The sequence below is a fragment of the Oncorhynchus kisutch genome, linkage group LG18, assembly GCF_002021735.2.
Source record: "Oncorhynchus kisutch isolate 150728-3 linkage group LG18, Okis_V2, whole genome shotgun sequence".
NCBI lineage: Eukaryota > Metazoa > Chordata > Actinopteri > Salmoniformes > Salmonidae > Oncorhynchus > Oncorhynchus kisutch.
The window spans coordinates 26,127,311-26,154,185 of NC_034191.2; the positions used below are offsets into that span (position 1 = coordinate 26,127,311).

At 41.2% G+C, this 26,875-nt stretch overlaps 2 protein-coding genes across 9 annotated transcripts in view; one reads left to right on the top strand and one right to left on the bottom strand.

Annotated features, from left to right (window-relative positions):
• Positions 1–13,640, bottom strand: part of LOC109909163 (zona pellucida-like domain-containing protein 1) — a 26,387-nt gene extending 12,747 nt beyond the window's left edge. The window contains exons 1-7 of one of the 6 annotated variants that reach the window (XR_002257731.2): positions 13,518–13,639; positions 3,866–3,938; positions 3,645–3,742; positions 3,429–3,509; positions 3,122–3,281; positions 2,708–2,815; positions 707–897 (exon numbers count right to left, since the gene is read on the bottom strand). Coding sequence is in view for 1 of the 6 variants with exons in the window: in XM_031795682.1 (XP_031651542.1) it covers positions 3,266–3,281; positions 3,429–3,509; positions 3,645–3,742; positions 3,866–3,938; positions 13,514–13,530 (285 nt within the window). In the remaining 5 variants the exon portion in view is untranslated. Of the gene's footprint in view, positions 1–645; positions 898–2,707; positions 2,816–3,121; positions 3,282–3,428; positions 3,510–3,644; positions 3,743–3,865; positions 3,939–13,513 lie in introns of those variants that run through there. The other 5 variants (XR_002257732.2, XM_031795682.1, XR_004203955.1 and 2 more) reach the window with 5 other exon arrangements.
• Positions 13,197–26,844, top strand: LOC109909159 (heat shock cognate 70 kDa protein-like). Of its 3 annotated transcripts, XM_020508123.2 has the most exons (10): positions 13,197–13,363; positions 15,062–15,271; positions 15,367–15,572; positions 15,748–15,900; positions 16,044–16,599; positions 17,005–17,207; positions 17,433–17,631; positions 21,019–21,251; positions 21,373–21,514; positions 26,441–26,844. In XM_020508123.2, the coding sequence occupies exons 2-10, from the start codon at positions 15,067–15,069 to the stop codon at positions 26,497–26,499; spliced, it is 1,956 nt and encodes a 651-aa protein (XP_020363712.1). In that variant the 5' UTR covers positions 13,197–13,363; positions 15,062–15,066; the 3' UTR covers positions 26,500–26,844. The 3 variants fall into 3 exon arrangements, with proteins under 3 accessions (XP_020363712.1, XP_020363711.1, XP_020363713.1); XM_020508122.2 differs by lacking the exon at positions 26,441–26,844 and having other exon boundaries at positions 21,373–21,920; XM_020508124.2 differs by lacking the exons at positions 13,197–13,363; positions 26,441–26,844 and adding an exon at positions 13,640–13,946 and having other exon boundaries at positions 21,373–21,920.
• The last annotated feature ends 31 nt before the right edge of the window (positions 26,845–26,875 follow it).

Sequence of the window (26,875 nt, forward strand, 5' to 3'; positions counted from 1 at the left end):
TGTAGCCTAATACATAATAAATATATATATATATATAGAGACCGGTCAAAGGTTTTAGAACACCTACTCATTCCATAGTTTCTTTATTTTTACAATTTTCTACAAAGTAGATTAATAGTGAAGACATCAAAACTATGAAATAACATATTTGGAATCATGTAGTAAACAAAAAAGTGTTAAACAAATCAAAATATATATTTATATTTGAGATTCTTCAAATAGCCACCCTTTGCCTTGATGGCAGCTTTGCACACTCTTGGCATTCTCTCAAGCACCTTCATGAGGTAGTCACCTGGAATGCATTCCAATTAAAAGGTGTGCCTTCTAAAAAGTTAATCTGTTACTTGAACTCTGTGATGCATTTATTTGGGCTGCAATCTGAGATGCAGTTACCTCTAATGAACTTATCCTCTGCAGCAGAGGTAACTCTGGGTCTTCCTTTCCTGTGGCGGTCCTCATGAGAGCCAGTTTCATCATTGCGCTTGATGATTTTGCAACTGCAAGTTCTTGACTGACCTTCATGTCATAAAGTAATGATAGGCTATCATTTCTCTTTGCTTATTTGAGCTGTTCTTGCCATAATATGGACTTGGTCTTTTACCAAATAGGGCTATCTTCTATGTATATATATATATATATATATATATATATACTGTATATATACGGTATATATTATGTATGTTAATTGTAATCTCTACATCCTCACACTAGTGGGCTTTGTGAGGGTTCCCAGGTGATGACAGAAGTGGTCATTGAGACAGGGCTGGTTGCTCATGAACTCCATGGTGCTGGAGAAGCAGAGGGAGGTACAGAGCTGGGCCAGCGTGTCACTGCAGCTGACGGTCCGTCTTCACCGTCTCAAAAGACCTCAACCTCATGTCTGGCTCCCAGCCCTCCCTGAGAGTGTAAAGGGAACAGGTGCATCTGATCCAGGGCAGATGAGAGTCAATGTCCCATCAATCAGCGTCCCAAATGGCATCCTATTCCCTATATAGTGCATTACTATTGACCAGGGCCTTGGTCAAAATTAGTGCACTATCAATGGCATAGGGTGCCATTTGGGATTTAGACCATGAGTCATAGGGGTAAATATAAGTATGAAACTGTTAGTGGCAGAGACGCAGAGCTATGTGCATGTCCTTATCTAGAAGTTTCCCACAGTGCAATACTGTACAGTACAACACAGTACAATCTTCATACATCAGTGGGTGCCACCCCCCGCAAAATTTTTAATTGCTTTACATTTCTGTCACCTATGGGATAATATATTAACTCTAATTTTTTATAAAAAAAATTAAAAGTCCATCAGCTCCTTTTTCTCTTGTGGGTTTGAAGAGTAATTTATCTCTTTATCGTCTTAATCCATTTCTTGGCAGACCATAGCCAGGAGGAGTGCAGCCAAAAAAAGCCCTGCCAGTCAACTAGGCATTCAGTACACACACCCAAAGAGAACCCAAGCAGTTCTGTACACACACATCACGCCAAAAGAGTGTTTTAGTCTACTGATGGATGTGAGAAGTTAGACTACTAGTACTTAAATCTGTTACTAAAACTGTACTTTGTTATGCTGCTGGTTTAGGTTTTCTTTAGACTTTTACTTTGACTGAACTAATATTGTATTTAGGCTACTGAATATACAGAAACCAAAAGATAGGTGCCAGGTGAAATTTCTTAAATATGAATCTGTCAAGCAAGTGCATACAACATTTGCTCTGGCCTTTAGCTATCAAACATTTACTCTGACTGGCAGTCAGCTACCATACAAATGATTCTTACAAAAATCTGTACATGCCATATAGGAACTATACATTTATGTGTGTAGAAGTTTACCTCTAGTGCCCTGTGCTACTTCAATTATAAAATGCTATATTTCTGTAACATTATGCATGAAATGTTGCTTAATTATTTCTCACCTAACATGTATAACATTGTAACCATCCTTTACTCATGAACTGAGAACTAACCATCATTTACTCATGAACTGAGAACTAACCATCCTTTACTCATGAACAGAGAACTAACCATCCTTTACTCATGAACTGAGAACTAACCATCCTTTACTCATGAACTGAGAACTAACCATCCTTTACTCATGAACTGAGAACTAACCATTCTTTACTCATAAACTGAAAACTAACCATCCTTTACTCATGAACTGGTAACTAACCATTTTTTACTTATGTTAACAAGAACTAACTATCCTTTACCCATGAACTGAGAACTAACCATCCTTTACTCATGTTACCAAGAACTAACCATCATTTACTCATGAACTGGTAACTAACCATTATTTACTCATGTTACCAAGAACTAACCATGCTTTACTTATGAACTAAGAAATAACCATCCTTTGACTTATGGATTGAGAACTAACCATTCTTTACTCATGGATTGAGAACTAACCATCCTTTACTTATGAATTTATAACTAACCATACTTTACTTATGAACTGAGAACTAATCATCCTTGACTCATGGATTGAGAACTACCCATCCTTTACTCATGAATTCAGAACTAGCATCCTTTACTAATTTTACCCATAACCTGCCACTGTATCATGCATTCACAACAGCTGTCTACGTGTTCTGGGAATGTAAAATACCCCACTGACTGTTAGCTAGGAGACTGGTCCCAGTCTTCAGCCATGTCAGGAGAGACGGTGTCCCTAGTCCTAGACCATATTTAATTGGACGATGGATAACCTTACCCCCTCTCAGGAGACCAATGAACAGGGCCACGGAGAGACAGATCACAGCCAGCACCGAAGTTGTGACGGCCATATGGCCCATTGGGCTTCTCTGGGACTGGGAGGAGACTGTTGGAAGGACAGGAGGGATAATATCAACACTGTAGCCAATGGGCACCATTTTTTTTATTTTAATGAAAGCCATAGGCTTTGATGACTGTGATAATCAAGGGCTGTGAAACCCAGACTCTAGGCAACAGGTTTTAAGCCAGAACATTAGAACGTTGTTGTAGGCATCCCAGATGTCTAGAGAGTCAAAAGCAACATGGTGAACGTGATCGTGACCGCCACAATGTACTGTCGCAAAATGTTTAGTTTTGTTTCTCTGAGTGAAGGCAGTGACCTGTGTGTTATTTTTGAAATGTTGATACTTACAGGCAGTAAGGACGAACAGGAGGACACCTCACAGAGTCGGGTGACAGTGCAGGTAGAATGTGGTGACGGTCATGTTCTTGTGTTCAATGAAACGGAAGGTGTGCATGCTGAGACGCTCCATTCAACTCGACCCTGGTTTGTCCATCATGTGTATGTACACCTTCAATGAGACAAGAGATATGAGTCATACACATACTGTACTCATACACGATTTAGGCGTGACCGGAAACAAAAAAAGGCTTCAGTTTCAGTTGCAGAGTTATCATAAATCTATAAAAATTAAACTGGGTGAATAATATTGACTCACCCAACAAAGAGGTCATAGTAGGTGCTGTTGTTGGGAATGGGACTTGTTGCTGTGTAGCATCGGTCAAGCAGAATGTGGAACCTTTGGAGAGGAAGAGAGGGACTGATTCTAGAATGCAAGATATTTTTTTTTTGTGATACATTGTACATTTTGCAGTATGGTACTTTACAAAAGGCTTTTATTGAGGTAGATTTTATCTGCGTATTGTAGTCCTACCTCTCTGTTTGATTGGTGGCTTTCACCCCCACAAAGATTCGGGTCTTCAGATTTATTCCATTCTCTGGAACAATGAGTTTCTGAGTGTAGTCAGTGTCCTGTTTCACAGCAAAACACTAGTCTATTATAAGCACAACACAATTGCTTCATATCCTGTAGAAGTGCACTGTGTACTTCTGGCAGCCATGTGCTCAAGGTACACACAAAGACAGACCACTTACACTGTAGAGCCACATACTCAGAGCACTGATGAAGCTGCCACTGTTCTCCCTCACTGCAAGACTCACACCCGATCTGTGGACAATCAAGTGGGGGGAATGTTACAGACACACATACATGGTTTACACTCAATAATGAACACTCTTAATAATGACTATTTTCTCTGTATATATCAAATCGAATCAAGGAAGCCACCAGATACAACCCTAAATCCGTAAACATGGGCACCCTCATAGACATTATCCTGACCAACTTGCCCTCCAAATACACCTCCGCTGTTTTCAATCAGAATCTCAGTGATCACTGCCTCATTGCCTGTATCCGCTATGGGTCTGCGGTCAAACGACCACCCCTCAACACTGTCAAACGCTCCCTAAAACACTTCTGCGAGCAGGACTTTCTAATCGACCTGGCCCGGGTATCCTGGAAGGATATTGACCTCATCCCGTCAGTCGAGGATGCCTGGTCATTCTTTAAAAGTAATTTCCTCATCATCTTAGATAAGCATGCCCCGTTCAAAAAATGCAGAACTAAGAACACATATAGCCCTTGGTTTACTCCAGACATGACTGCCCTTGACCAGCACAAAAACATCCTGTGGCGGACTGCAATAGCATCGAATAGTCCCCACGATATGCAACGGTTCAGGGAAGTCAGAAACCAACACACGCAGTCAGTCAGGAAAGCAAAGGTTAGCTTTTCAAGCAGAAATGTGCATCCTTTAGCTCCAACTCCCAAAAGTTTTGGGACACTGTAAAGTCCATGGAGAACAAGAGCACCTCCTCCCAGCTGCCCACTGCACTGAGGCTAGGTAACACGGTCACCACTGATAAATCCATGATAATCCAACATTTCAATAAACATTTCTCAACGGCTGGCCATGCCCCCCCCCCCCCCGCTGCCGCGGTCATCCCCCTCTTCAAAGGGGGTGACACCCTAGACCCAAACTAGACCCAAACCTAGACCCAAACTGTTACAGACCTATATGGGGCTGCAGGGTAGCCTAGTGGTTAGAGCATTGGACTAGTAACCAGAAGGTTGCAAGTTCAAACCCCCGTGCTGACAAGGTACAAATCTGTCGTTCTGCCCCTGAACAGGCAGTTAACCCACTGTTCCTAGGCCGTCATTGAAAATAAGAATTTGTTCTTAACTGACTTGCCCAGTTAAATAAAGGTAAAATAAAAAAATTAAAAAAACATCCATCCTGCCCTGCCTATCTAAAGTCTTCAAAAGCCAAGTTAATAAACAGATCACTGACCATTTAGAATCCCACCGTACCTTCTCCGCTGTGCAATCCGGCTTCCGAGCCGGTCACGGGTGTACCTCAGCCACGCTCAAGGTACTAAACGATATCATAACCGCCATCGATAAAAGACAGTACTGTGCAGCCGTCTTCATCGACCTGGCCAAGGCTTTTGACTCTGTCAATCACCGTATTCTTATCGGCAGACTCAATAGCCTTGGTTTTTCTAATGACTGCCTTGCCTGGTTCACCAACTACTTTGCAGACAGAGTTCAGTGTGTCAAATCGGAGGGCATGTTGTCCGGACCTCTGGCAGTCTCTATGGGGGTACCACAGGGTTCAATCTTTGGGCCGACTCTTTTCTCTGTATATATCAATGATGTCTCACTTGCTGCGGGTGATTCCCTGATCCACCTCTACGCAGACGACACCATTCTATATACATCTGGTCCTTCTTTGGACACATTCTTAAATGGAAAATATTTGTAACCACCAAGACTCTTCCTAGAGCTGGCCGCCCGGCCAAACTGAGCAATCGGGTGAGAAGGGCCTTGGTCACGGAGGTGACCAAGAACCTGATGGTCACTCTGACAAAGCTCCAGAGTTCCTCTGTGGAGATGGGAGAACCTTCCAGAAGGACAACCATCTCTGCAGCGCTCCACCAATCAGGTATTTATGGTAGAGTGGCCAGACGGAAACCACTCCTCAGTAAAAGGCACATGACAGCCCACTTGGAGTTTGCCACAAGGCACCTAAAGACTCTCAGGCCATGTGAAACAAGAGTCTCTGGTCTGATGAAACCAAGATTGAACAACCCTAAGCACACAGCCAAGACAACGCAGGAGTGGCTTCGGGACAAGTCTCTGATTGTCCTTGAGTGGCCCAGCCAGAGACCAGACTTGAATCCAATCAAACATCTCTGGAGAGACGCTCCCATCCTACCTGACAGAGCTTGAGAGGATCTGCAGAGAAGAATGGGAGACTCCCCAAATAAAGGTGTTCCAAGCTTGTAGCATCATACCCAAGAAGACTCGATGCTGTAATTGCTACCAAAGGTGCTTCAACAAAGTACTGAGTAAAGGGTCTGAATACTTATGTAGATGTAATATTTCTGGTTTTTGGTTTTAATAAATTAGCAACAATTTCTAAAAAGCTGTTTTTGCTGTGTCATTCTGGGGTATTGTGTGTAGAGTGATGAAGGGGGGAAAACTATTTAATACATTATAGAATAAGGCTGTAACGTAACAAAATTTGGAAGGGGTCTGAATACTGAAGTCAAGGGGTCTGAATACTTTCCGAAGGCACTGTATGTTGTTATATTTTCAACATCGCTAGGTACTTAATTATTAAGTATTTTTTAAATAAATGTTTCACAGGATACTACTCTATTTGTGTAATTGCACATTTACTGTACTACACTATATGCAGCTGTTTCAATAGACATTTGTAAAGTTAATCACTGTATGTATTGTACTGCATGAATATGTAAGTATTTTTTAAATAAATGTTTCATATTTTGGCAAGGATCTCTGTCAGTAGACATACCTACAATGACGCTTTAGAATGCAAGACTAAAAGTGATTTACTGTATTAACATGGTGAAAAGAAGTACACGAATGTACAGACAATTTCATTACATATCCTCTGAGAGTAATTGTATGATTGTTGTGCTGATTAAAGCCAATTGACTTCAACAGAGTTGTGGATCTGATATAGAGCCACAGGATGAGCTCAGTGCTCGAGGAACAACTTGATGACATAATTCATGTCATTTTATGTCTGTCTCAATTGAGTTACAATCAAGTCCACATCAGGCACATACTGTCCATGGGAAAGAGAGCCGTGATGGTAGGTTGGATGGAAGGTGTTAATATAAATGTGTTAATAGCCATTAATGGTGTTATGTAAAGACTACATAATGAATAGTCTCGGGCATAATGTAACAAGCACATTCAAATCAAGTACACTACCATTCAAAAGTTTGGGTTCACTTAGAAATATCATTGTTTTTGAAAAAAAAAAAATTGTCCATTAAAATAACATCAAATTGATACAGTGTAGACATTGTTAATGTTGTAAATGACTATTGTAGCTGGCGAAAGGAGGCCCATTATCAGCAACCATCACTCCTGTGTTCCAATGGCATGTTATGTTAGCTAATCCAAGTTTATCATTTCAAAGGGCTAATGGACATTAGAAAATCCTTTTGCAATTCTGTTAGCACAGCTGAAAACTGTTGTTCTGATTAAAGAAGCAATAAAACTGGCCTTCTTTAGACTAGTTGAGTATCTGGAGAATCAGCATTTGTGGGTTCGATTACAGGCTCAAAATGGCCAGAAACAAATAACTTTCTTCTGAAACTCGGCAGTCTATTCTCTTTAGCTAAATCCCAAACTTATTCTCTCTCTCTCTCTCTCTCTCTCTCTCTCTCTCTCTCTCTCTCTCTCTCTCTCTCTCTCTCTCTCTCTCTCTCTCTCTCTCTCTCTCTCTCTCTCTCTCTCTCTCTCTCTCTCTCTCTCTCTCTCTCTCTCTCTCTCTCTCTCTCTCTCTCTCTCTCTCTCCCTCCCTCCCTCCCTCCCTCCCTCCCTCCCTCCCTCCCTCCCTCCCTCCCCCTGGGGTGTGAGTCAGACGGCAGGAGAGGAGACAAAAGTGTTCTCTGCTCTCATCTCGTGTACTCTAGTTTCCCTGTTCCATTCCATCAACGCACAAACAGCATGAGCAGTGGACAAACAAACCACACATAGCAACAGGGGACTGTTTACATATTTTGACTTGCTTCCTTTTTCATGTTATGACACCTGGTAAAACACAATTTGCAGATCTCAGTTAGACTTTTCAGCAAAACTCTAAACACATTCTCATTCTCAAAACACATTCTGCACTTTAATCCACATGTCATCCATACTGGCAAACACAAGTGGCAACAATCAAATACAAATAAACACAACCACTCAAAATTAGGACTTAGAGGACTTAGAGTGCAACCCAATTTGAGCCGATTTTCTGTGTCCACCATAGTAAGGACCTTCACAGAAGAGAACAGGTACAGGATACTACTGTATTTTTGTAATTGCACATTTACTGTACTACACTATATGCAGCTGTTTCAATAGACATGTGTAAAGTTAATCACTGTATGTATTGTACTGCATGAATATGTTTTGTAACTGCACAACTACTTTTTGTAGAATTGCAAGGCTGCCACGTGCAGGTGGAAGGACAGCTATCACTCGGGAGCAAGAGGCCGTTATAGTTGGCATGGTCCTTCAAGATAATGCATTACGACTCAGAGAAATCCAGGAACGAGTGATACAAGACAACACACACTTCCAGGGAATCGACAGTGTGAGCATTTCCACAATTGACCATGTCCTCCATTGTAACAGGATGCGAATGAAACAAGTATACAGAGTACCTTTTGAGTGCAACTCACCAAGGGTGAAAGAACTGCGAGCTCAGTATGTGCACGTAAGTGTACATTCAGAAACATTTACTGTAATCCAGATTGTCTACAGTACTAACACATACTATGTGAATGACATTACTCTTCAGTACATACAATGCATGTGAATCAGAAGCCTAATTGTACTCTACAGTATAGCACTGTCTCTGTACGACTTACAAAATCCTACATACAGTATATTGTATTTCTACACAGACAATATTTGACTTGGAATCCTTGGACAGACCCCATGAGTTCATCTTTGTTGATGAAGCAGGCTTCAATCTAACTAAGAGGAGAAGGAGAGGCCGATACATGATTGGACAACGGGCATTGTTGCAGTCCCTGGTCAATGAGGTGGCAATGTCACAATCTGTGCTGCTATGAGCAACTATGGTGTTCTACATCAACATGTTACATGTCATTTCTGAAGATTATTATTTATTTCATGTTATTAGTGATTATTTTTTAATTTTAAGATCAGCCCTGTTATGTGAACTGAACTCTTTTTTCAATATTTATCTCAGTAGGTAGGTTTCCATCCAATTAGTGACAGATTTTCATGCGAATCCTCCAAAATCTGCATAAAACAATATGCTCATTTTGTGTGTGTTTTTTTACTAAAAGGTTGTGCGTGATGATGTAATGCACATAAAAATAACTTTTTGCGCTTAAATTCCAATGTACCGAATAAAAAACGACAAGTTAAATGGGTTTCAACTATACTGATGGTTTTCTCACAACAAATGTTGGGTTATATAGCGAGTGTGCCCGCTCGGGTATTGTTAGGTGCGCTCTAGCCAACAGTACTATCTGCGGATGTATAGTTTACATGATGAGATTATTATGGACAGAATAGTGAGTTTATTTGTATTTGCCAAGCAGATTAAGACCATTGATATTTATTGGAAAGGAGAATAAAGCACATCACCTTGCACTTTCCCGACCCTGTGAAGTTCATCATAATTTATTTAATCTTTAACCTCATAAACTGTATGCTTTCCTGATGAGTTGTAGTGGGAGGACCACACAACATGTCATCACATGTCATCATGTGACTCCACGTGACTACTTTGGTATAATGGTGATTGGCCTAAATCAATATTTGCGCATTAAAACGTTTCCCCCGACATTTTTTGTGTAATTAATTTTACCATATAAAAAGATCCACCTGGTCTAGCGTATTTTGTTTTGTCAACATTTGGAAAGTTTACAGAGAAATGCTGTTTTGAAAGGTTGGATGAAAACCAGTGTCAAATCATAGTGTAAAAGCAGGTGAGATGGTTTTATTGTTTTGGGCAATTTTTTTGTGTTTGTGGTGGAAATCTGAGCGGGTCGAGCATGCACTACCGGTCAAAGGTTTTAGAACACCTACTCATTCAAGGGCATTCTCTCACTCTTGGCATTCTATCAACCAGCTTCGCCTGGAATGTTTTTCCAACAGTCTTGAAGGAGTTCCCACATATGCTGAGCACTTGTTGGCTGCTTTTCCTTCACTCTGCGATCCGACTCATCCCAAACCATCTCAATTTGGTTGAGGTCGAGAGATTGTGGAGGGCATGTCATCTGATGCAGCACTCCATTACTCTCCTTCTTGGTAAAATAACACTTACACAGCCTGGAGGTGTGTTGGGTCATTGTCCTGTTGAAAAACAAATGATAGTCCCACTAAGCCCAAATCAGATGGGATGGCTTACTGCTGCAAAATGCTGTGGTAGCCATGCTGGTTAAGTATGCCTTGAAATCTAAATAAATCTCTGAAATTGTCACCAGCAAAGCACCACCACACCATAACACCTCCTCCTCCATGCTTTACGGTGGGAAAAACACATGCGGAGATCATCCGTTCACCCACACCATGTCTCACAATGACACGGCTGTTGGAACCAAATATCTCAAATTTGGACTCCAGACCAAAGGACAGATTTCCACTGTCCATTGCTCGTGTTTCTTGGCCCAAGGAAGTCTCTTATTATTATTTGTGTCTTCTTCTTATTTGCGCATACTGGATGCTCTGGCGGAGGGGTAGGGTTGATCCGAGAGTTCTGACCTCACAACGGCAGTAGTGGAATCTTTGCGGAAATTCGACCATGATGGCCTGATTCACACAGCCTGACTCACAGAGATGTGTCTTTTACTTGAATTTCTGTGAAGTATTTACTTGGGCTGCAATTTCTGAGGCTTATACTCTGCAGCAGAGGCAACTCCTGTGGAGTTCCTGTGGCGGTCCTCATGAGAGACAGTTTCATCATAGCGCTTGATGGTTTTTGCGACTGCACTTGAAGAAATATTCAAAGTTCTTGAAATGTTTCATATTGACTGACCTTCATGTCTTAAAGTAATGACTGGCTGTTGTTTCTCTTTGCTTATTTGAGCTTATCACGTTCTGACATTAGTTCCTTTGTTATGTCTTTGTTTTAGTATGGTCAGGGCGTGAGTTGGGTGGGTTGTCTATGTTCGTTTTTCTATCATTTGGGATTTCTGTGTTTGGCCTAGTATGGTTCTCAATCAGAGGCAGACGTCAATCGTTGTCCCTGATTGAGAATCATACTTAGGTAGCCTGGTTTCACTTTGGAGTGGTGTGTGTTTGTCTTCTGTGTCAGTGCTTGTTGCCACACGGGACTGTTTAGTTTATTCACGTTTATTGTTTTGTTCCAGTGTTCTGTTTTGATTAAACATTATGGACACTTACCACGCTGCGCATTGGTCCTCCGATCCTTCTCGCTACTCCACAGGAGAGGAGGACGAGATCCGTTACAGAGCTGTTCTTGCCATAATGCAAACTTGGTCTTTTACCAAATAGGGAAATCTTCTGTATACCCCCTACCTTGTCACAACACAACTGATTGGCTCAAATGCATTAAGAAGGAAAGAAATTTCACAAAGTTTCTTTTTAGAAGGCACACCTGTTAATTCAAATGCATTCCAGGTGACTATCTCATGAAGCTGGTTGAGAGAATGCCAAGAGTGTGCAAAGCTGTCATCAAGGTAAAGGGTGGCTATTTGAAGAATCTCACATATAAATGTATATTTTGATTTGTTAAACACTTTTTTGGGGGGTTACTACATGATTCCATATGTGTTATTTCATAGTTTTGATGTCTTCACTATTATTCTACAATGTAGAAAATAAAAACTACTGAATGAGTAGGTGTTCTAAAACATTTGACTGGTAGTGTAACTTCCAATAAATAGGTTAGTCCTAAATATTTAAAAACTAAAAGCATTGTATATGGGAAAAATCATTCACTAAACCTCAACTAAATCTTGTAATGAATAATGTGGAAATTGAGCAAGTTGAGGAGACTAAACTGCTTGAAGTAACCCTGGATTTTAAACTATTATGGTCTAAACATATACAACAGTTGCTAAAATGGGGAGAGGTCTGTCCATAATAAAGCGCTGCTCTGCTTAACGTCTCCATCAACAAGGCAGGCCCTACAGGTCCAAGTTTTGTCGCACCTGGACTACTGTCCAGTCATGTGGGCACAAAAAGGGACTTAGGACAATTACAATTGGCACAGAACAGGGCAGCCCGGCTGGCCTTTAAATGTACACGAAGAGCTAACAATAATATGCATGTCGATCTCTCCTGGCTCAAAGTAAGTGGAGAGGTTGAATGCACCTGAGCGGTCTGTTTAAACTACTAGCACACAGCTCAGACACCCATCCATACCACAAGACATGCCAACAGAGGTCTTTTCACAGTCCCCAAGTACAGAACAGACTATGGGAGGCTCACAGAACTACCTTGAGCCATGACTACATTCAACTATGCCACAAGTAAATCATGCAAGCAGTAAATTCAGATTTAAAAAAGAGATACAAATACATCTTATGGAACAGTGGTGACTGTGAAGAGACACACACAGGCACAGCCACACGCATACACACACATGATAACATACATAACACACTATACACACATACACACATGGATTTTGTGTTGTAGATATGTAAAAATAGAGGAGTGGCCGGAGGGCATGTGTTCGTAAATTCTGGAGTGCCAGAGTGTACTCCGAGCGTTTCTATCGGAGAGTTCAGACAAGATACTGGATGCTCCGGCGGAGGAGTAGGGTTGATCCGAGAGTTCTGACCTCCCAACGGCAGTCATGAACCCAAGCTAACTGGCTAACGTTGGCTAGCTTGCTAGCTACAGTACTTCCAGACACAAATGAGAGAACATCTCACTCTGACCATTTTACTTGCCCTAGAAAAGCTGGTTAGGCTGTTTCCATTTTTTCCAGAGCGTTGGTGACTGTAACTGTGCTTCTCGCAACAATTGAATTACTCTCAGACAAGAGTGCTCTGAAATCGGAGTAGACAGCCAGAGTGAATTTATGAACGCACCCTTAATGTGTTGTGAAATCTGTTGTGAAATGTAATGTAATGTTTTCAATTGTTTATAACTGCTTTAATTTTGCTGGACCCCAGGATGCTGATGCTTTGGTAGGCCATCATTGCAAATAATAATTTGTTTTTAACTGACTTGCCTAGTTAAATAAAGGTAAAAAATAAATAAAATAATAGGTTGTAATAATACTGTGAAATTGTTAAGGTGGGATGGAGTTTTGGCCTGCCTCGGACATCACCATCACTTTTTTTGTGACACTTGCATTCAATTAACTGCCCCTCCCTGTGGCACACAAGAAGCTTGACTTGATTGGCTACATCGCTCAGTTCTAGACTGTTCTGCGAAAATCTTTATATACCTCAGAAATCACCAGCCCACCCAGTTTCTGCGAGACACCCAGTTTCTTCGGTACTGTTCAGGGTGAAGCTACATTTTCTGTCTGATTTCTTATCTTTAATAAGGTAAGCATTTTTAAATTGAGGTTGAATATCAGCATTACAATTGCTGGCGATGGAGAAACAGTAAGTTAGGCTAACAAGCTTGAAGCAATACTGAAACGGCAAGCATAAATGTCTATATTAGGCATAATCTGGATTCACATGAAACGTTACCTACGGTTGGGTTTCATATTCAAGTCTCTTGTAGAATCGCCATATTCAACGTCTCCTGTAAACCCAAATTCTAATTGAAAATGGCTACATTATTTTTGAACGCAAAAATAGTTTCAACGATTGCGTCATCGGATATGGCAGTTTCAGTTTGCTTGCAGTTTAAAGGGACGCTCTCTTGTTAGGCTAACTGTGAAGAAGGCTTGCCTTCCAACATTAACCAATTCAGTTGAACAATTGGTTTACTCTGTCGATGTAGCCTAATGTGCTGGTAACATATGTTCGAGTTTAAATAATTGCGTGTGAAACTTATTTTAATGGCAAGCCTATCAAGTCTAGCCTACGTGAGTTGGATGGTGATGAAACTGAACTGAATGTTCCAGCAATTTCCCAACCCACCCGCGGCAGGGCAGAGCCCTCAGTGACACAACTCCCGGTAAAATGTTTGTTTTGTATTTGAGTAGGTGATAGTGAGGAATCGCTTCCAGGATTTGTTCTACCATGTTAATTTGGTTAAAGTGTTAATAAGTATGGAGTTACTTTAGCTATTCAGTTAAAACAGGCGGACATAAAAAAAAAACGTAAACAGTAACGTGACTTGCACTTAACCCCCTCTCCTCCCCCCTCTCCTCCCAACTGACTGCGGATAGCTACTTTGAGGAGAAATGTACTTTCTATGCCTGTGTTATGTGGTTGGGCCACCTTAAAATGAATGCACTAACTGTAAATCGCTCTGGTTAAGAGTGTCTGTTAATTACTAAAATGTAAAATGCTGTAATAAAGCACGTCTTCTTTACCCCCCTGCCTACTCCCAACCTGTAACTAGGGAAACACACTTCACGCTGCTTCGATATCAAAGTGACTTTGTCGTAGCAGGTTATGAGACTAAGGTTAGCGAAATGACTCTTCTAACCTGCTACGAAAATAACTGTCTGTATCAAGACGAAATGCTTTGAAGAATGTCTGGTTGAAAGACCGCTGTTGCACTGAAGGTCAAGACAAGGATGAGTTTTTGAATGCAGAATCGCATTAGTGGAAACTAAGACTGTTCTCGGGGCAGACCTGTTTGTATCTAGATTTGTGGGGTTGGGACAATTTTAGCAATTTCTAACCCTTTTCCTAACCTTAATCTAATTATCCTAACATTACACATTAATTCTCCTAACATGCCACATTAATTATCCTAACCTGTTTATTAAGTTCTCATAAACCTGCTATGAAAAGTCACTTCCGCTAGTAAAAACCGGCAGACCTGCCTTGAGAGCAGTGTGAGTATCCAATAATGCAATACTCCTTTTTGAACAGGTGGTCCCGGGGTGTTTCAATGACACAATAGGCTACGACAAAAAGTATGAACTTTTCTGAAAATAGCATCATGTGTCACAGGCCTATACCAAAATAGACCCAACTTGACCAGTTGTACAGAGTTGTCCCAGAGTCTACCCCCAGGATCACTTACCTGGGTCAATGAGTTCATACCTAGATCTCTTTAAAAAATCTCTACTTTGCCACCACACGGTTTGTTTTAATGATATCGCTCTTCCTTTTCAGACACCATGTCAAAGGGACCAGCAGTTGGCATTGACCTGGGCACCACCTACTCATGTGTGGGTGTGTTCCAGCATGGCAAAGTGGAGATCATTGCCAATGACCAGGGCAATAGAACCACACCCAGCTACGTCGCCTTCACAGACACAGAAAGGCTGATTGGGGACGCTGCCAAGAACCAAGTGGCCATGAACCCCACAAACACAGTGTTTGGTAAGAAATTAACTTGGAGAAATTGATCGAATACCATGTACGGTATATAAGATGTACTTGTGTGGCATTAACTCTTGTTTACCCCCTTTTCCCAGATGCGAAGCGGCTGATTGGGCGGAAGTTTGACGACAATGTCGTCCAGGCAGACATGAAACACTGGCCGTTTACAGTGATCAACGACTCGACACGGCCCAAGGTCCAAGTGGAGTACAAGGGAGAGACCAAGGCCTTCTACCCAGAGGAGATCTCCTCCATGGTGCTGGTCAAGATGAAGGAGATTGCAGAGGCCTACCTGGGCAAAGTGAGCATCACAACAGTCCTATCACTCTGTCTTCATAGCAGCGCATGTTATGGTCTTTTGGGTGTTACTGAATGGTTTAACAAAATATAAATGCATTTTTCTCACACTGTAGAGGTGACTTTCAAAAATGAACTGTCTTGTCTGTTCACTTAGTTGTAAATATTTCCTCCTGCAGACTATAACCAATGCAGTAGTCACTGTGCCAGCTTACTTCAACGACTCTCAGCGCCAGGCCACCAAAGATGCAGGGACCATCTCAGGTCTCAACGTACTCCGCATCATCAATGAGCCAACCGCTGCTGCTATCGCCTATGGCCTGGACAAGAAGGTTCATTTATATATATTTATCAACACTAACAACAGTACTTAGAACTCAGAACTGTAATGCATACCTGAGGCCCATTGACCATGTGTTTTGAGAGACAAATTTCACCCTAAAAATTATTTAACTCACAAAGGAAATGTTTTTAGGTGGGAATGGAGAGAAACGTCCTAATCTTTGACCTGGGCGGTGGTACGTTTGATGTGTCCATCCTGACCATCGAAGACGGGATCTTTGAGGTGAAGTCCACTGCCGGAGACACCCATCTTGGAGGAGAGGACTTTGACAACCGCATGGTCAACCACTTCATCTCAGAATTCAAGCGCAAATACAAGAAGGACATCAGCGACAACAAGAGGGCCGTGCGTCGTCTGCGCACTGCCTGTGAGCGTGCCAAGCGCACCCTCTCCTCCAGCACCCAGGCCAGCATCGAAATCGACTCTCTGTATGAGGGTGTCGACTTCTACACCTCCATCACCAGGGCTCGCTTTGAGGAGCTGAACGCTGACCTGTTCAGAGGCACCCTGGACCCCGTTGAGAAGTCTCTTAGGGACGCCAAGATGGACAAAGCCCAGGTCCACGACATTGTCCTGGTGGGAGGCTCCACGCGCATCCCCAAGATTCAGAAGTTGCTGCAGGACTTCTTCAATGGGAAAGAGCTCAACAAGAGCATCAACCCTGACGAGGCTGTCGCCTATGGTGCAGGTGAGGCTCTTTATTTTTCTAGCTCCCTCTTTTATCTAAAGCTTTGCCCAGTAAACCTTCTTGTCAACTGTCTTTTCCTGTTCCACCATTTCTAACCTTCATCCAGAGAAGCCCTAATCAAATCAAATGTATTTATATAGCCCTTACATCATCTGATATATCAAAGTGCTGTACAGAAACCCAGCCTAAAACCCCAAACAGCAAGCAATGCAGGTTTAGAAGCACGGTGGCTAGGAAAAACTGCCTAGAAAGGCCAAAACCTAGGAAGAAACCTAGAGTGGAACCAGTCTGAGGGGTGGCCAGTCCTCTTCTGGCTGTGCCAGGTGGAGACTAATATCGAAAAGACATTGTAAATTCTTTGATGGTTTGTTTAAGAATGAGTGATGACCCAGTGTCTGTTGACAGCTGTCCAGGCGGCTATCTTGTCCGGAGACAAGTCTGAGAACGTGCAGGACCTGCTGCTGCTGGACGTCACACCTCTGTCCCTGGGCATTGAGACGGCCGGAGGGGTCATGACTGTGCTCATCAAGAGGAACACCACCATCCCCACCAAGCAGACGCAAACCTTCACCACATACTCAGACAACCAGCCTGGGGTGCTCATTCAGGTGAGCGGAACGTACTTATGACTCATTCCTAGGTATCTCAATGGATTGTGTCCATCAGTGTCAAAATGTTAGCATATACTCTAGTTGATATTTAAGTTGAATTTGGATCGGAGTCAATATTGACCCACACACTAATTTATTTGTTAGTGTTTACATTAAAACTTTAGATTTGAATCAGAATGTATCCACATGAGTGTTGACCTGAGTGTGTCTGTGTCCTGTCAGGTGTATGAGGGGGAAAGAGCGATGACCAAAGACAACAACCTACTGGGGAAGTTTGAGCTGTGTGGGATCCCACCAGCCCCCCGGGGTGTGCCTCAGATAGAGGTCACCTTTGACATTGATGCCAACGGCATCATGAACGTGTCCGCCTCTGACAAGAGCACTGGCAAGGAGAATAAGATCACCATCACCAATGACAAAGGTAGACTTAGTAGTAGTTACAGTTAAAGGACAAATCTGATTTTCAAACAATAAAAACTCACCCACCCGCCACTGTTTTGGGGGAAAAGTTGAGGGATGCGACTGGAGAAATGTGTACCCACTCTCAAATGTATAGACCTAGCTATGGATGCAAGGACTGATCATCCATGATATCAAAATTCTAGTTTTAACCATATTTTGAGACTGAACAGTGTTTGTTTACAATTATATTGTTTACAAACAAAGTAGTTAATTAAACTAGCTGACTGATACGATCCGGTCTTATGTAGCTAAATTAAATCATTTTTTACTTTGGATCAAAGTGGAGACTGAGCTAGAAAATGGTATCATACGCTACAGCTGAGGAACAATGGGAAAGTAATTCTGCCGTGAAAGTTTGATTAACTTAGAACCTCACTTTTGAAAAAATGGCCTTGGAATGTTTTGGCGCATCTACTGTAGAGCCCCTCTTTGTCTACACCTATTCAGCATCGAAAACACTAGAGGTCGATAGATTAATCGGAATGGCCGATTAATTAGGGCCTATTTCAATTTTTCATAACAATCGGTATTTTTGGACACCGATTTTGGCAGATTTTTTTTATATTAACCCACCGGCCTAGGAACAATGGGTTAACTGCCTTCTTCAGGGGCAGAACGACAGATTTTTACCTTGTCAGCTCGTGGATTCAATCTTGCAACCTTACGGTTAACTAGTCCAATGCTCTAACCACCTGCCTCTCATTGCACTCCACAAGGAGCCTGCCTGTTACGCAAATGCAGTAAGAAGGTAAGTTGCTAGCTAGCATTAAACTTATCTTGTAAAAAACAATCATAATCACTAGTTAACTACACATGGTTGATGATATTACTAGTTTATCTAGCGTGTGTTGCATATAATCGATGTGGTGCGCATTCGCGAAAAAGGACTGTTGCTCCAACGTGTACCTAACCATAAACATTAATGCCTTTCTTAATATCAATACACAAGTATATATTTTTAAACCTGCATATTTAGTTAATATTGCCTGCTAACATGAATTTCTTTGTCACATCTCTTGTAACAGCATCAGGGTATATGCAGCAGTTTGGGCCGCCTGGCTCGTTGCGAACTGTGTGAAGACTATTTCTTCCTAACAAAGACAGCCAACTTCGCCAAACGGGGGGATGATTTAACAAAAGCGCATTTGTGAAAAAAGCACAATCGTTACACGACTGTATCTAACCATAAACATTAATGCCTTTCTTAAAATCAATACAGAAGTATATACTTTTAAACCTGCATATTTAGCTAAAAGAAATCCAGGTTAGCAGGCCATATTAACCAGGTGAAATTGTCACTTGTCTTGCGTTCATTGCATGCAGAGTCAGGGTATATGCAACAGTTTGGGCCGCCTGGCTCGTTGCGAACTAATTTGCCAGACTTCAGACAGGAATATTTAGACTTATGGATGCCACCTGTTAGATAAAATACAGAACGGTTCCGTGTTTCACTCACTGAAAGAATAAATGTTTTGTTTTCGAGATGATAGTTTCCGGATTTAACCATATTAATGACCTAAGGCTCGTATTTCTGTATGTTATGTTATAATTAAGTCTATGATTTGATAGAGCCGTCTGACTGAGCAATGGTAGGCACCTTGCTCTGCATGGGTAACGCTGCTTCGAGGTTGGCTGTTGTCAATGTGTTCCTGGTTCGAGCCCAGGTAGGAGTGAGGAGTGGGGCGGAAGCTATACTGTTACACTGGCAATACTAAAGTGCCTATAAGAACATCCAATAGTCAAAGGTATATGAAATACAAATCATATAGAGAGAAATAGTCCTATAATTCCTATAATAACTACAACCTAAAACTTCTTACCTGGGAATATTGAAGACTCATGTTGAAAGGAACCACCAGCTTTCATATGTTCTCATGTTCTGAGCAAGGAACTTAAATGTTAGCTTTCTTACATGGCACATATTGCACTTTTACTTTCTTCTCCAACACTTTGTTTTTGCATTATTTAAACCAAATTGAACATGTTTCATTATTTATTTGAGGCTAAATTGATTTTATTGATGTATTATATTAAGTTAAAATAAGTATTCATTCAGCATTGATGTAATTGTCATTAATGCAAATACATTTTTTTTAAATCGGCCGATTAATCGGTATCGGCTTTTTTTGGTCCTCCAATAATCTGTATCGGCGTTGAAAATTCATAATCGGTGGACCTCTAGTTCACACCCTCTTAAGCTTTAGCCCCACCCATCTCTTTAAGAATTTGCATGTGAGGCCGGAGTAGGGTTGAGCCAAGCATTCGGTCCTAACAGCAGTCAAGCACCCAAGCAAACTGGCTAACGTTGGCTAGCTTGCGACTTCCAGACACAAATGAGAGAACAGCTCACTCTGACCATTTTACTCGTCCTAGCAGAGCTGGTTAGGCTGTTTTATATTTTATCCAGATCGCAAGTGACTGCAACTGTGCTGCTGGCAACAATTTAATTGCGCTTTTTTCCCAACGTTTACTGACATTGGCCATATTCAATGGCTGTTGAGCGTTTGTAAATTTGTCAGTTATTCTGTGCTCTGAATTTACCAACAACGTCTATCAACAGTTGTCTCAGTGACATCATTAACTTTCAAGACATGTAGCTAGCTAAACAATGATGCATAATCCCAGCTCATGATGTTACTGCCCTGCATGAATCTGCAGGCAACAAAAACCAGGTTCAGTGTTAGCTAGCTAACATTAGGCTATAACTAGCTTTGCGGTACGAATAATATTACTACAAAGATCATGCACGTAAAGTTCGCTAGCGAGCCAGCTAACATTAGCTAGCGAGCTAACAGTACACTTCAACTTAAATGAAAATTACATTCTAACAAAATTAGAAACGTGTAATATCTGAATATTATTTTTGGTTCCGACAGGGTACTACTGTTGGACTAGGCTCATGAGGCATTTTGAAGCTACGTTGAAGAATCTCAAATATAAAACATATTTTGATTTTGTTTAACATTTTTGGTTACTACATGATTCCATATGTGTTATTTCATAGTTTTGATGTCTTCAGTATTACTCTACAATGTAGAAAATAGTCAAAATAAAGAAAAACCCTTGAATGACTAGGTGTGTCCAAATGTTTGACTGGTACTGTGTGTGTAGAGATATATGGATGAACCAATCACAGATTGACATGTAAATCTATAGTCTGGGATCTGGGTATCTGTTCATGGCAATTACATTTTTGATATTTACCCTTTCTTCTTGAACATCCAAATCCCAGAATGTAGCTTTAAACACTGCCATTGTAAGGTATGCACACCATTTTAAATAGGGATGTTCTCTCCAACCATGCTTTAACAAAGCCTCATCTCACTTTCTGTCCCTCTCTCCATAGGTCGTCTGAGTAAGGAGGACATAGAGCGCATGGTCCAGGAGGCTGAGCAGTACAAAGCTGCGGACGATGTCCAGAGGGACAAGGTGGCGTCCAAAAACGGCCTGGAGTCGTATGCCTTTAACATGAAGTCCACCGTGGAGGACGAGAAGCTCAAGGGCAAGCTCAGCGACGAGGACAAACAGAAGATCATGGACAAGTGCAATGAGGTCATCAGCTGGCTGGATAAGAACCAGGTATAGTATTGGCCCTGGGCCTTTCAACCAGAATGGTGTGGGTTAACATTCATATTTAAAATCAATTATAGCGCTCGGAGTCCCTCATTGTAATTTGATTAAACAAATGTCTGGTGGGTAGTCTGCAGAGAAGGAGGAGTTTGAGCACCACCAGAAGGAGCTGGAGAAGGTGTGTAACCCAATCATCACCAAGCTGTACCAGGGTGCAGGGGGCATGCCCGGGGGGATGCCCGGGGGGATGCCAGGAGGGATGCCAGGGGCTGGTGGTGCCACACCCGGAGGAGGCGGATCCTCTGGACCAACCATTGAGGAAGTCGACTAAACCATACAGAGTATACTTTTACTCCTGATTGGATATGGCTAAATAGTGGTCCACATTCTATAGCTTGGAATGGGCTGAACCTTTATTTTCACAATCTGCATTGACTACTTATGTTGGTTTTGGTCATTCATCTTTTTATGCTGAAAGCAACCAATCAATTTAATACTTTTCATGGGCACTGTTCTACCTATTGTTAAACGTTTTCAGTTCAACCAGTGAATGGTTACTACTGTATACAGAGCATGTTTTTCACAAGTGGAATTCTGTGACTGCAAAATGTTTTTGCCTTTGTACTGCACTGTTGGCTTAAAAAAACAATTTAAAAAATAAAGGATCTCTTGAATTCACACTCTTCCAGATCCTCCTTTAATTTTGACACCTATGACAGTCTTGATGACCATCAGGGTTTATCATTTAGATGTTAAAGCTGTGCTATGCAGAAATCACTTGCCATTTCCTGGTTGCTAAAATTATAATAGTTTGCCTTATTTCAGTTGTTACACAAAAAAACACATAGTGTGTAGAGAGAGAATCATTGTACCATCTAAACAGCTGAAATATATGTACATAACCAAAAATATTGTATACTCAGCTGTTTAAAGCTGGTGTACAAAACCGAAATGTAAAAGATGCAAAAATTAAACTTAACAATGGGAAGCATAGAACGGGTGCAAATAGAACATTTACCGCTTAGATTTGCTTTTATTGAGTGACTGATCTATTACTTACATTTCTATGTGAATTTGGTCTGGTCACCCAAAAAGTTAGAATGCAGCTTTAAAGAAACTTTTTTAACTGAACATAATCTTAACTGTGGTTTATATTCTTATCAGACCGATGAATACCACTCGAGACAATTTAACTAACTCTTATTCAGTAGAGGTCAGGTAAACAGGAAATGACGTAGGTGCCTAAACCCCGGTCTCAGCTGTTTTTTTAATTTTTATATAAAATTAGCAGGAGTTGGCGTTTCTCGGGCATTCATGCATCCTATAGGCACACATGTAAAAGATACCTGTAAAAGAAAATTGGAAGAGATTACCATTCAGTTCATGGACATACTGTCCCCTGGATTATTTACTTATGTGAAAAAAAAAATATTCAAATGAATCATGTTGGACAGAGCCATCTCAAATGGCACCCTACAGGACACCTACATCACCCGATGTCACAGGAAGGCCAAAAAGATCAAGGACAACAACCACCCGAGCCACTGCCTGTTCACCCCACTATCATCCAGAAGGCGAGGTCAGTACAGGTGCATCAAAGCTGGGACCGAGAGACTGAAAAACAGCTATCTCAAGGCCATCAGACTGTTAAACAACCATCACTAACAAAGAGACTGCTGCCAACATACATATTCAAATCTCATGTCAGTTAAGAACAAATTCTAATTCGGCCTAGGAAGAGTAGGTTAACTGCCTTGCTCGGGCAGAACGACAGATTTTTACCCTGTCAATTCAGGGATTCGATCTTGCAACCTTCCGGTCACTAAATCCAACACTCTGACCACTTGGCTACCTGCCTAGTGGTTAGATGAAGAAGAGGATGCCGGCCAGCAAACGTCTTGTCAAACCCACTGAAGGAGGAAGAGCGTATGAAAGCCATGACGCCGATCACGATGCCAATGAAGCAGGCCAGCATGGAGAGGATCATGAAGGCATGGGTGGCATCCCAGTACGCTGGTGACAGAGAGGGCACAGAGAGGACAAGGCTGATACTCAGTACAGTACAAGTACTTACCCAAAAAGCATTACTACTATTCCTGTCTACTACTGAATTACATTTCACACTTTACTCAAATGTGACATCACTTAACATACACAATATTCAATATATTGCACCAAATATTGAAATGTTATGATTTATTCCCAACTGAACCTGCTCAAATAAAATGAGCTGAGCCAACTCCAGCGCAGTACAACCCTCTGCCCATGAAGCTGTACATCCTGCCAAGCACAGGAGGAGGAGACAGTTAGCCTACAGCACAACTGGCTGGGACACTGAAGCATCTCTACACACCACCATCTCATGGCTGGTGAATACAGAATAGAGTAACACAACATTGCATGCTTTGAATAGTTGAAACGGTCTGAACCAATTACATTTTCCAAAGAATAATCTTTCAAGGTACACATTCATATTCCACTTGTTTTACCATAGGCCTGCTGCTTTTAGACAGTTTGTTAGAGCAAGGTATTTTCAAATGTGGCACATAGTTTTAGCTTTGATACACTGTATTTACCCTGACATGACTGATCTGTCTCTCTTCTGTCCTCTCTCTTCTGTCCTCTCTTCTGTCCTTTCTATGAAGAAATATTAACTTTAAGTCACCTACATTATGTCAAAGCACACACATGACGTCAGAGTTTACGTAAGTAATAACCTACCTTTATTATCCTTTTTGAAAAAAAGTCAGAAATTCCAATAATACAGGGGGGTTGTCAATGCACTCCTGAGCCCGGTATTGCCCAGCCTGGCAGGAAAGTTTTGTTTGTGTGTCGGAAACCAGGCGAACAAACGGCCCCGAGGCACAATAGAGCATGCTGAGCCACAACCAATCACAGGGGATGAGTTTTGTGTTTTAGGGAATCTGCTGAAAATACAAAACTATTGAAGTGCTGGGTAAGACTGATAACACAGGGGTATAATTCAAAATGCTGCACTGCCATCCACAGTGGACATGAGTTGGCAATAGGCTCCAACACTATGCAGTAAATGTACATTTCACATAGTTGGGGCTCTCATGTTTTGAAAGTTCAATTTAGATCATCTTATCCCTCACAACATCAGGTGTTAAAGTATTCAAATGTTTATCGAAACTACATTTGAACTCCTAAAACTGCTTACAATTAATTGAATTTAAACTGGCCAGTAATTCTCTGACCTTGATCCAAAAAGCAGCTTCAAACACACACTGTGATGAATATGAGTCACTATGTAACACTCCTCACAGCAGATGTCTTGAACAAATTATGGTACATTTATTTTATAATCACAAAACAGTGATTCAAGTTATTCAGTGCTATTCCATAATTAACACATTTTGAGTAAAAGCGATCAATGATTATGTGTTCAAACCTTTTTGGTGGAGAGTCAAGTCTTTTGGGAGGCGGGAACATAATCAGAAGACATTTCATCAAAACATTTTACACGGTGAGGTCTGAAATTCTTGACAACCTTGATAAAGTTGAGCAAAAATGACTGTATGAAATAAATAATTCAAATACTGAGCTATGCTCAAATAAATGGGAAAATGTTATGATTTTAAACTCATACAATTGCTCTCCAAAATGTAGGGGAGGGGCAATTAGTTGAATGCAAGCAAAAAAATCTGTTTTCATCTCAATATCAAATCATTTTTGGGTAACAATTTAGTACCTTTACTGTGATTGTTTTCAATTTAAAAGGACAAAAATAAACAAAAATAGATTCTTAGCAAAGAGACATTTCTCAAGCAAGAACTGAGCTAGGACTCTGGGAATGATCTGAGTGGGGAGGGGAAAACTGAAAACAAACTGTTATTGGCAGACAAGTTTGGAACTCTCTTTCTTATTGGTCTATCAACTAATTTAACCCTTGGTGATGTCGCTAAGCAGTCGAAAACTCCATCCCACCTAATCAATTTCACAGTATTATTCCAACCTCATAGTGTAGACATATATATATATATACACACAGTTTTTCACAATTCCTGACATTGAATCCTAGTAAAAATTCCCTGTCTTAGGTCAGTTAGGATCACCACTATATTTTAAGAATGTGAAATGTCAGAATAATAGTAGAGAGAATGTCACCGACCTTCTAGCCATCGCTGATCCATTTTTCATTTTCCATTGGATTTGTCTTGTCTTCCATCACACCTGGTTTCCATACCATCACTGGGAAAGTGATGAAAGAAATAAAAGCTTAAATAAATCATTCTCTCTACTATTATTCTGTCATTTCACATTCTTAAAATAAGGTGGCGATCCTAACTGACCTAAGACGGGGAATTTTTATGAGGATTAAATGTCAGGAATTGTGAAAAACTGAGTTTAAATGTAGTTTGCAAAGGTGTATGTAAACCTCTGACTTCAACTGTATATACCTGTCCAAACATGGATGATCCAATCTCAGATTGCGTTTTTAGTCTATAGTCTGGGATCTGGTATTCTGTTCATGTTCATTTCAATTTATTGATATTTACCCTTTGAATCTTGAACATCTGAATCCCAGAATGTAGCTTTAAACACTGCCATTGTAAAGTATGCACAACATTTTAAATAGGGATGTCCTCTCCAACAATGCTTTAACAAAGCCTCCATCTCATTGTCTGTCCCTCTCTCCATAGGTCGTCTGAGTAAGGAGGACATAGAGCGCATGGTCCAGGAGGCTGAGCAGTACAAATCTGCGGACAATGTCCAGAGGGACAAGGTGGCGTCCAAAAACAGCCTGGAGTCGTATGCCTTTAACATGAAGTCCACCGTGGAGGACGAGAACCTCAAGGGCAAGCTCAGCGACGAGGACAAACAGAAGATCATGGACAAGTGCAACGAGGTCATCAGCTGGCTGGATAAGAACCAGGTACAGTACTGGCCCTGGGCCTTTCAACCAGAATGGTGTGGGTTAACATTCATATTTAAAATCAATTATAGCGCTCTGAGTCCCTCATTGTAATTTGATTAAACAAATGTCTGGTGGTTCAACAAGGAAATTAGAGCACTAATCTACCTTTCTCTTTCTCTCTCCTTGTAGTCTGCAGAGAAGGAGGAGTTTGAGCACCACCAGAAGGAGCTGGAGAAGGTGTGTAACCCAATCATCACCAAGCTGTACCAGGGTGCAGGGGGGATGCCAGGAGGGATGCCAGGAGGGATGCCAGGGGCTGGTGGTGCCACACCCGGAGGAGGCGGATCCTCTGGACCAACCATTGAGGAAGTCGACTAAACCATACAGAGTATACTTTTACTCCTGATTGGATATGGCTAAATAGTGGTCCACATTCTATAGCTTGGAATGGGCTGAACCTTTATTTTCACAATCTGCATTGACTACTTATGTTGGTTTTGGTCATTCATCTTTTTATGCTGAAAGCAACCAATCAATTTAATACTTTTCATGGGCACTGTTCTACCTATTGTTAAACGTTTTCAGTTCAACCAGTGAATGGTTACTACTGTATACAGAGCATCTTTTTCACAAGTGGAATTCTGACAGAATTTTTTTTTTGCCTTTGCATTGCACTGTTGGCTAAAGATAACTATTAAAAAAATAAAGAATCTCTTGAATTTACACTCTTCCAGATCCTCCTTTAATTTTGACA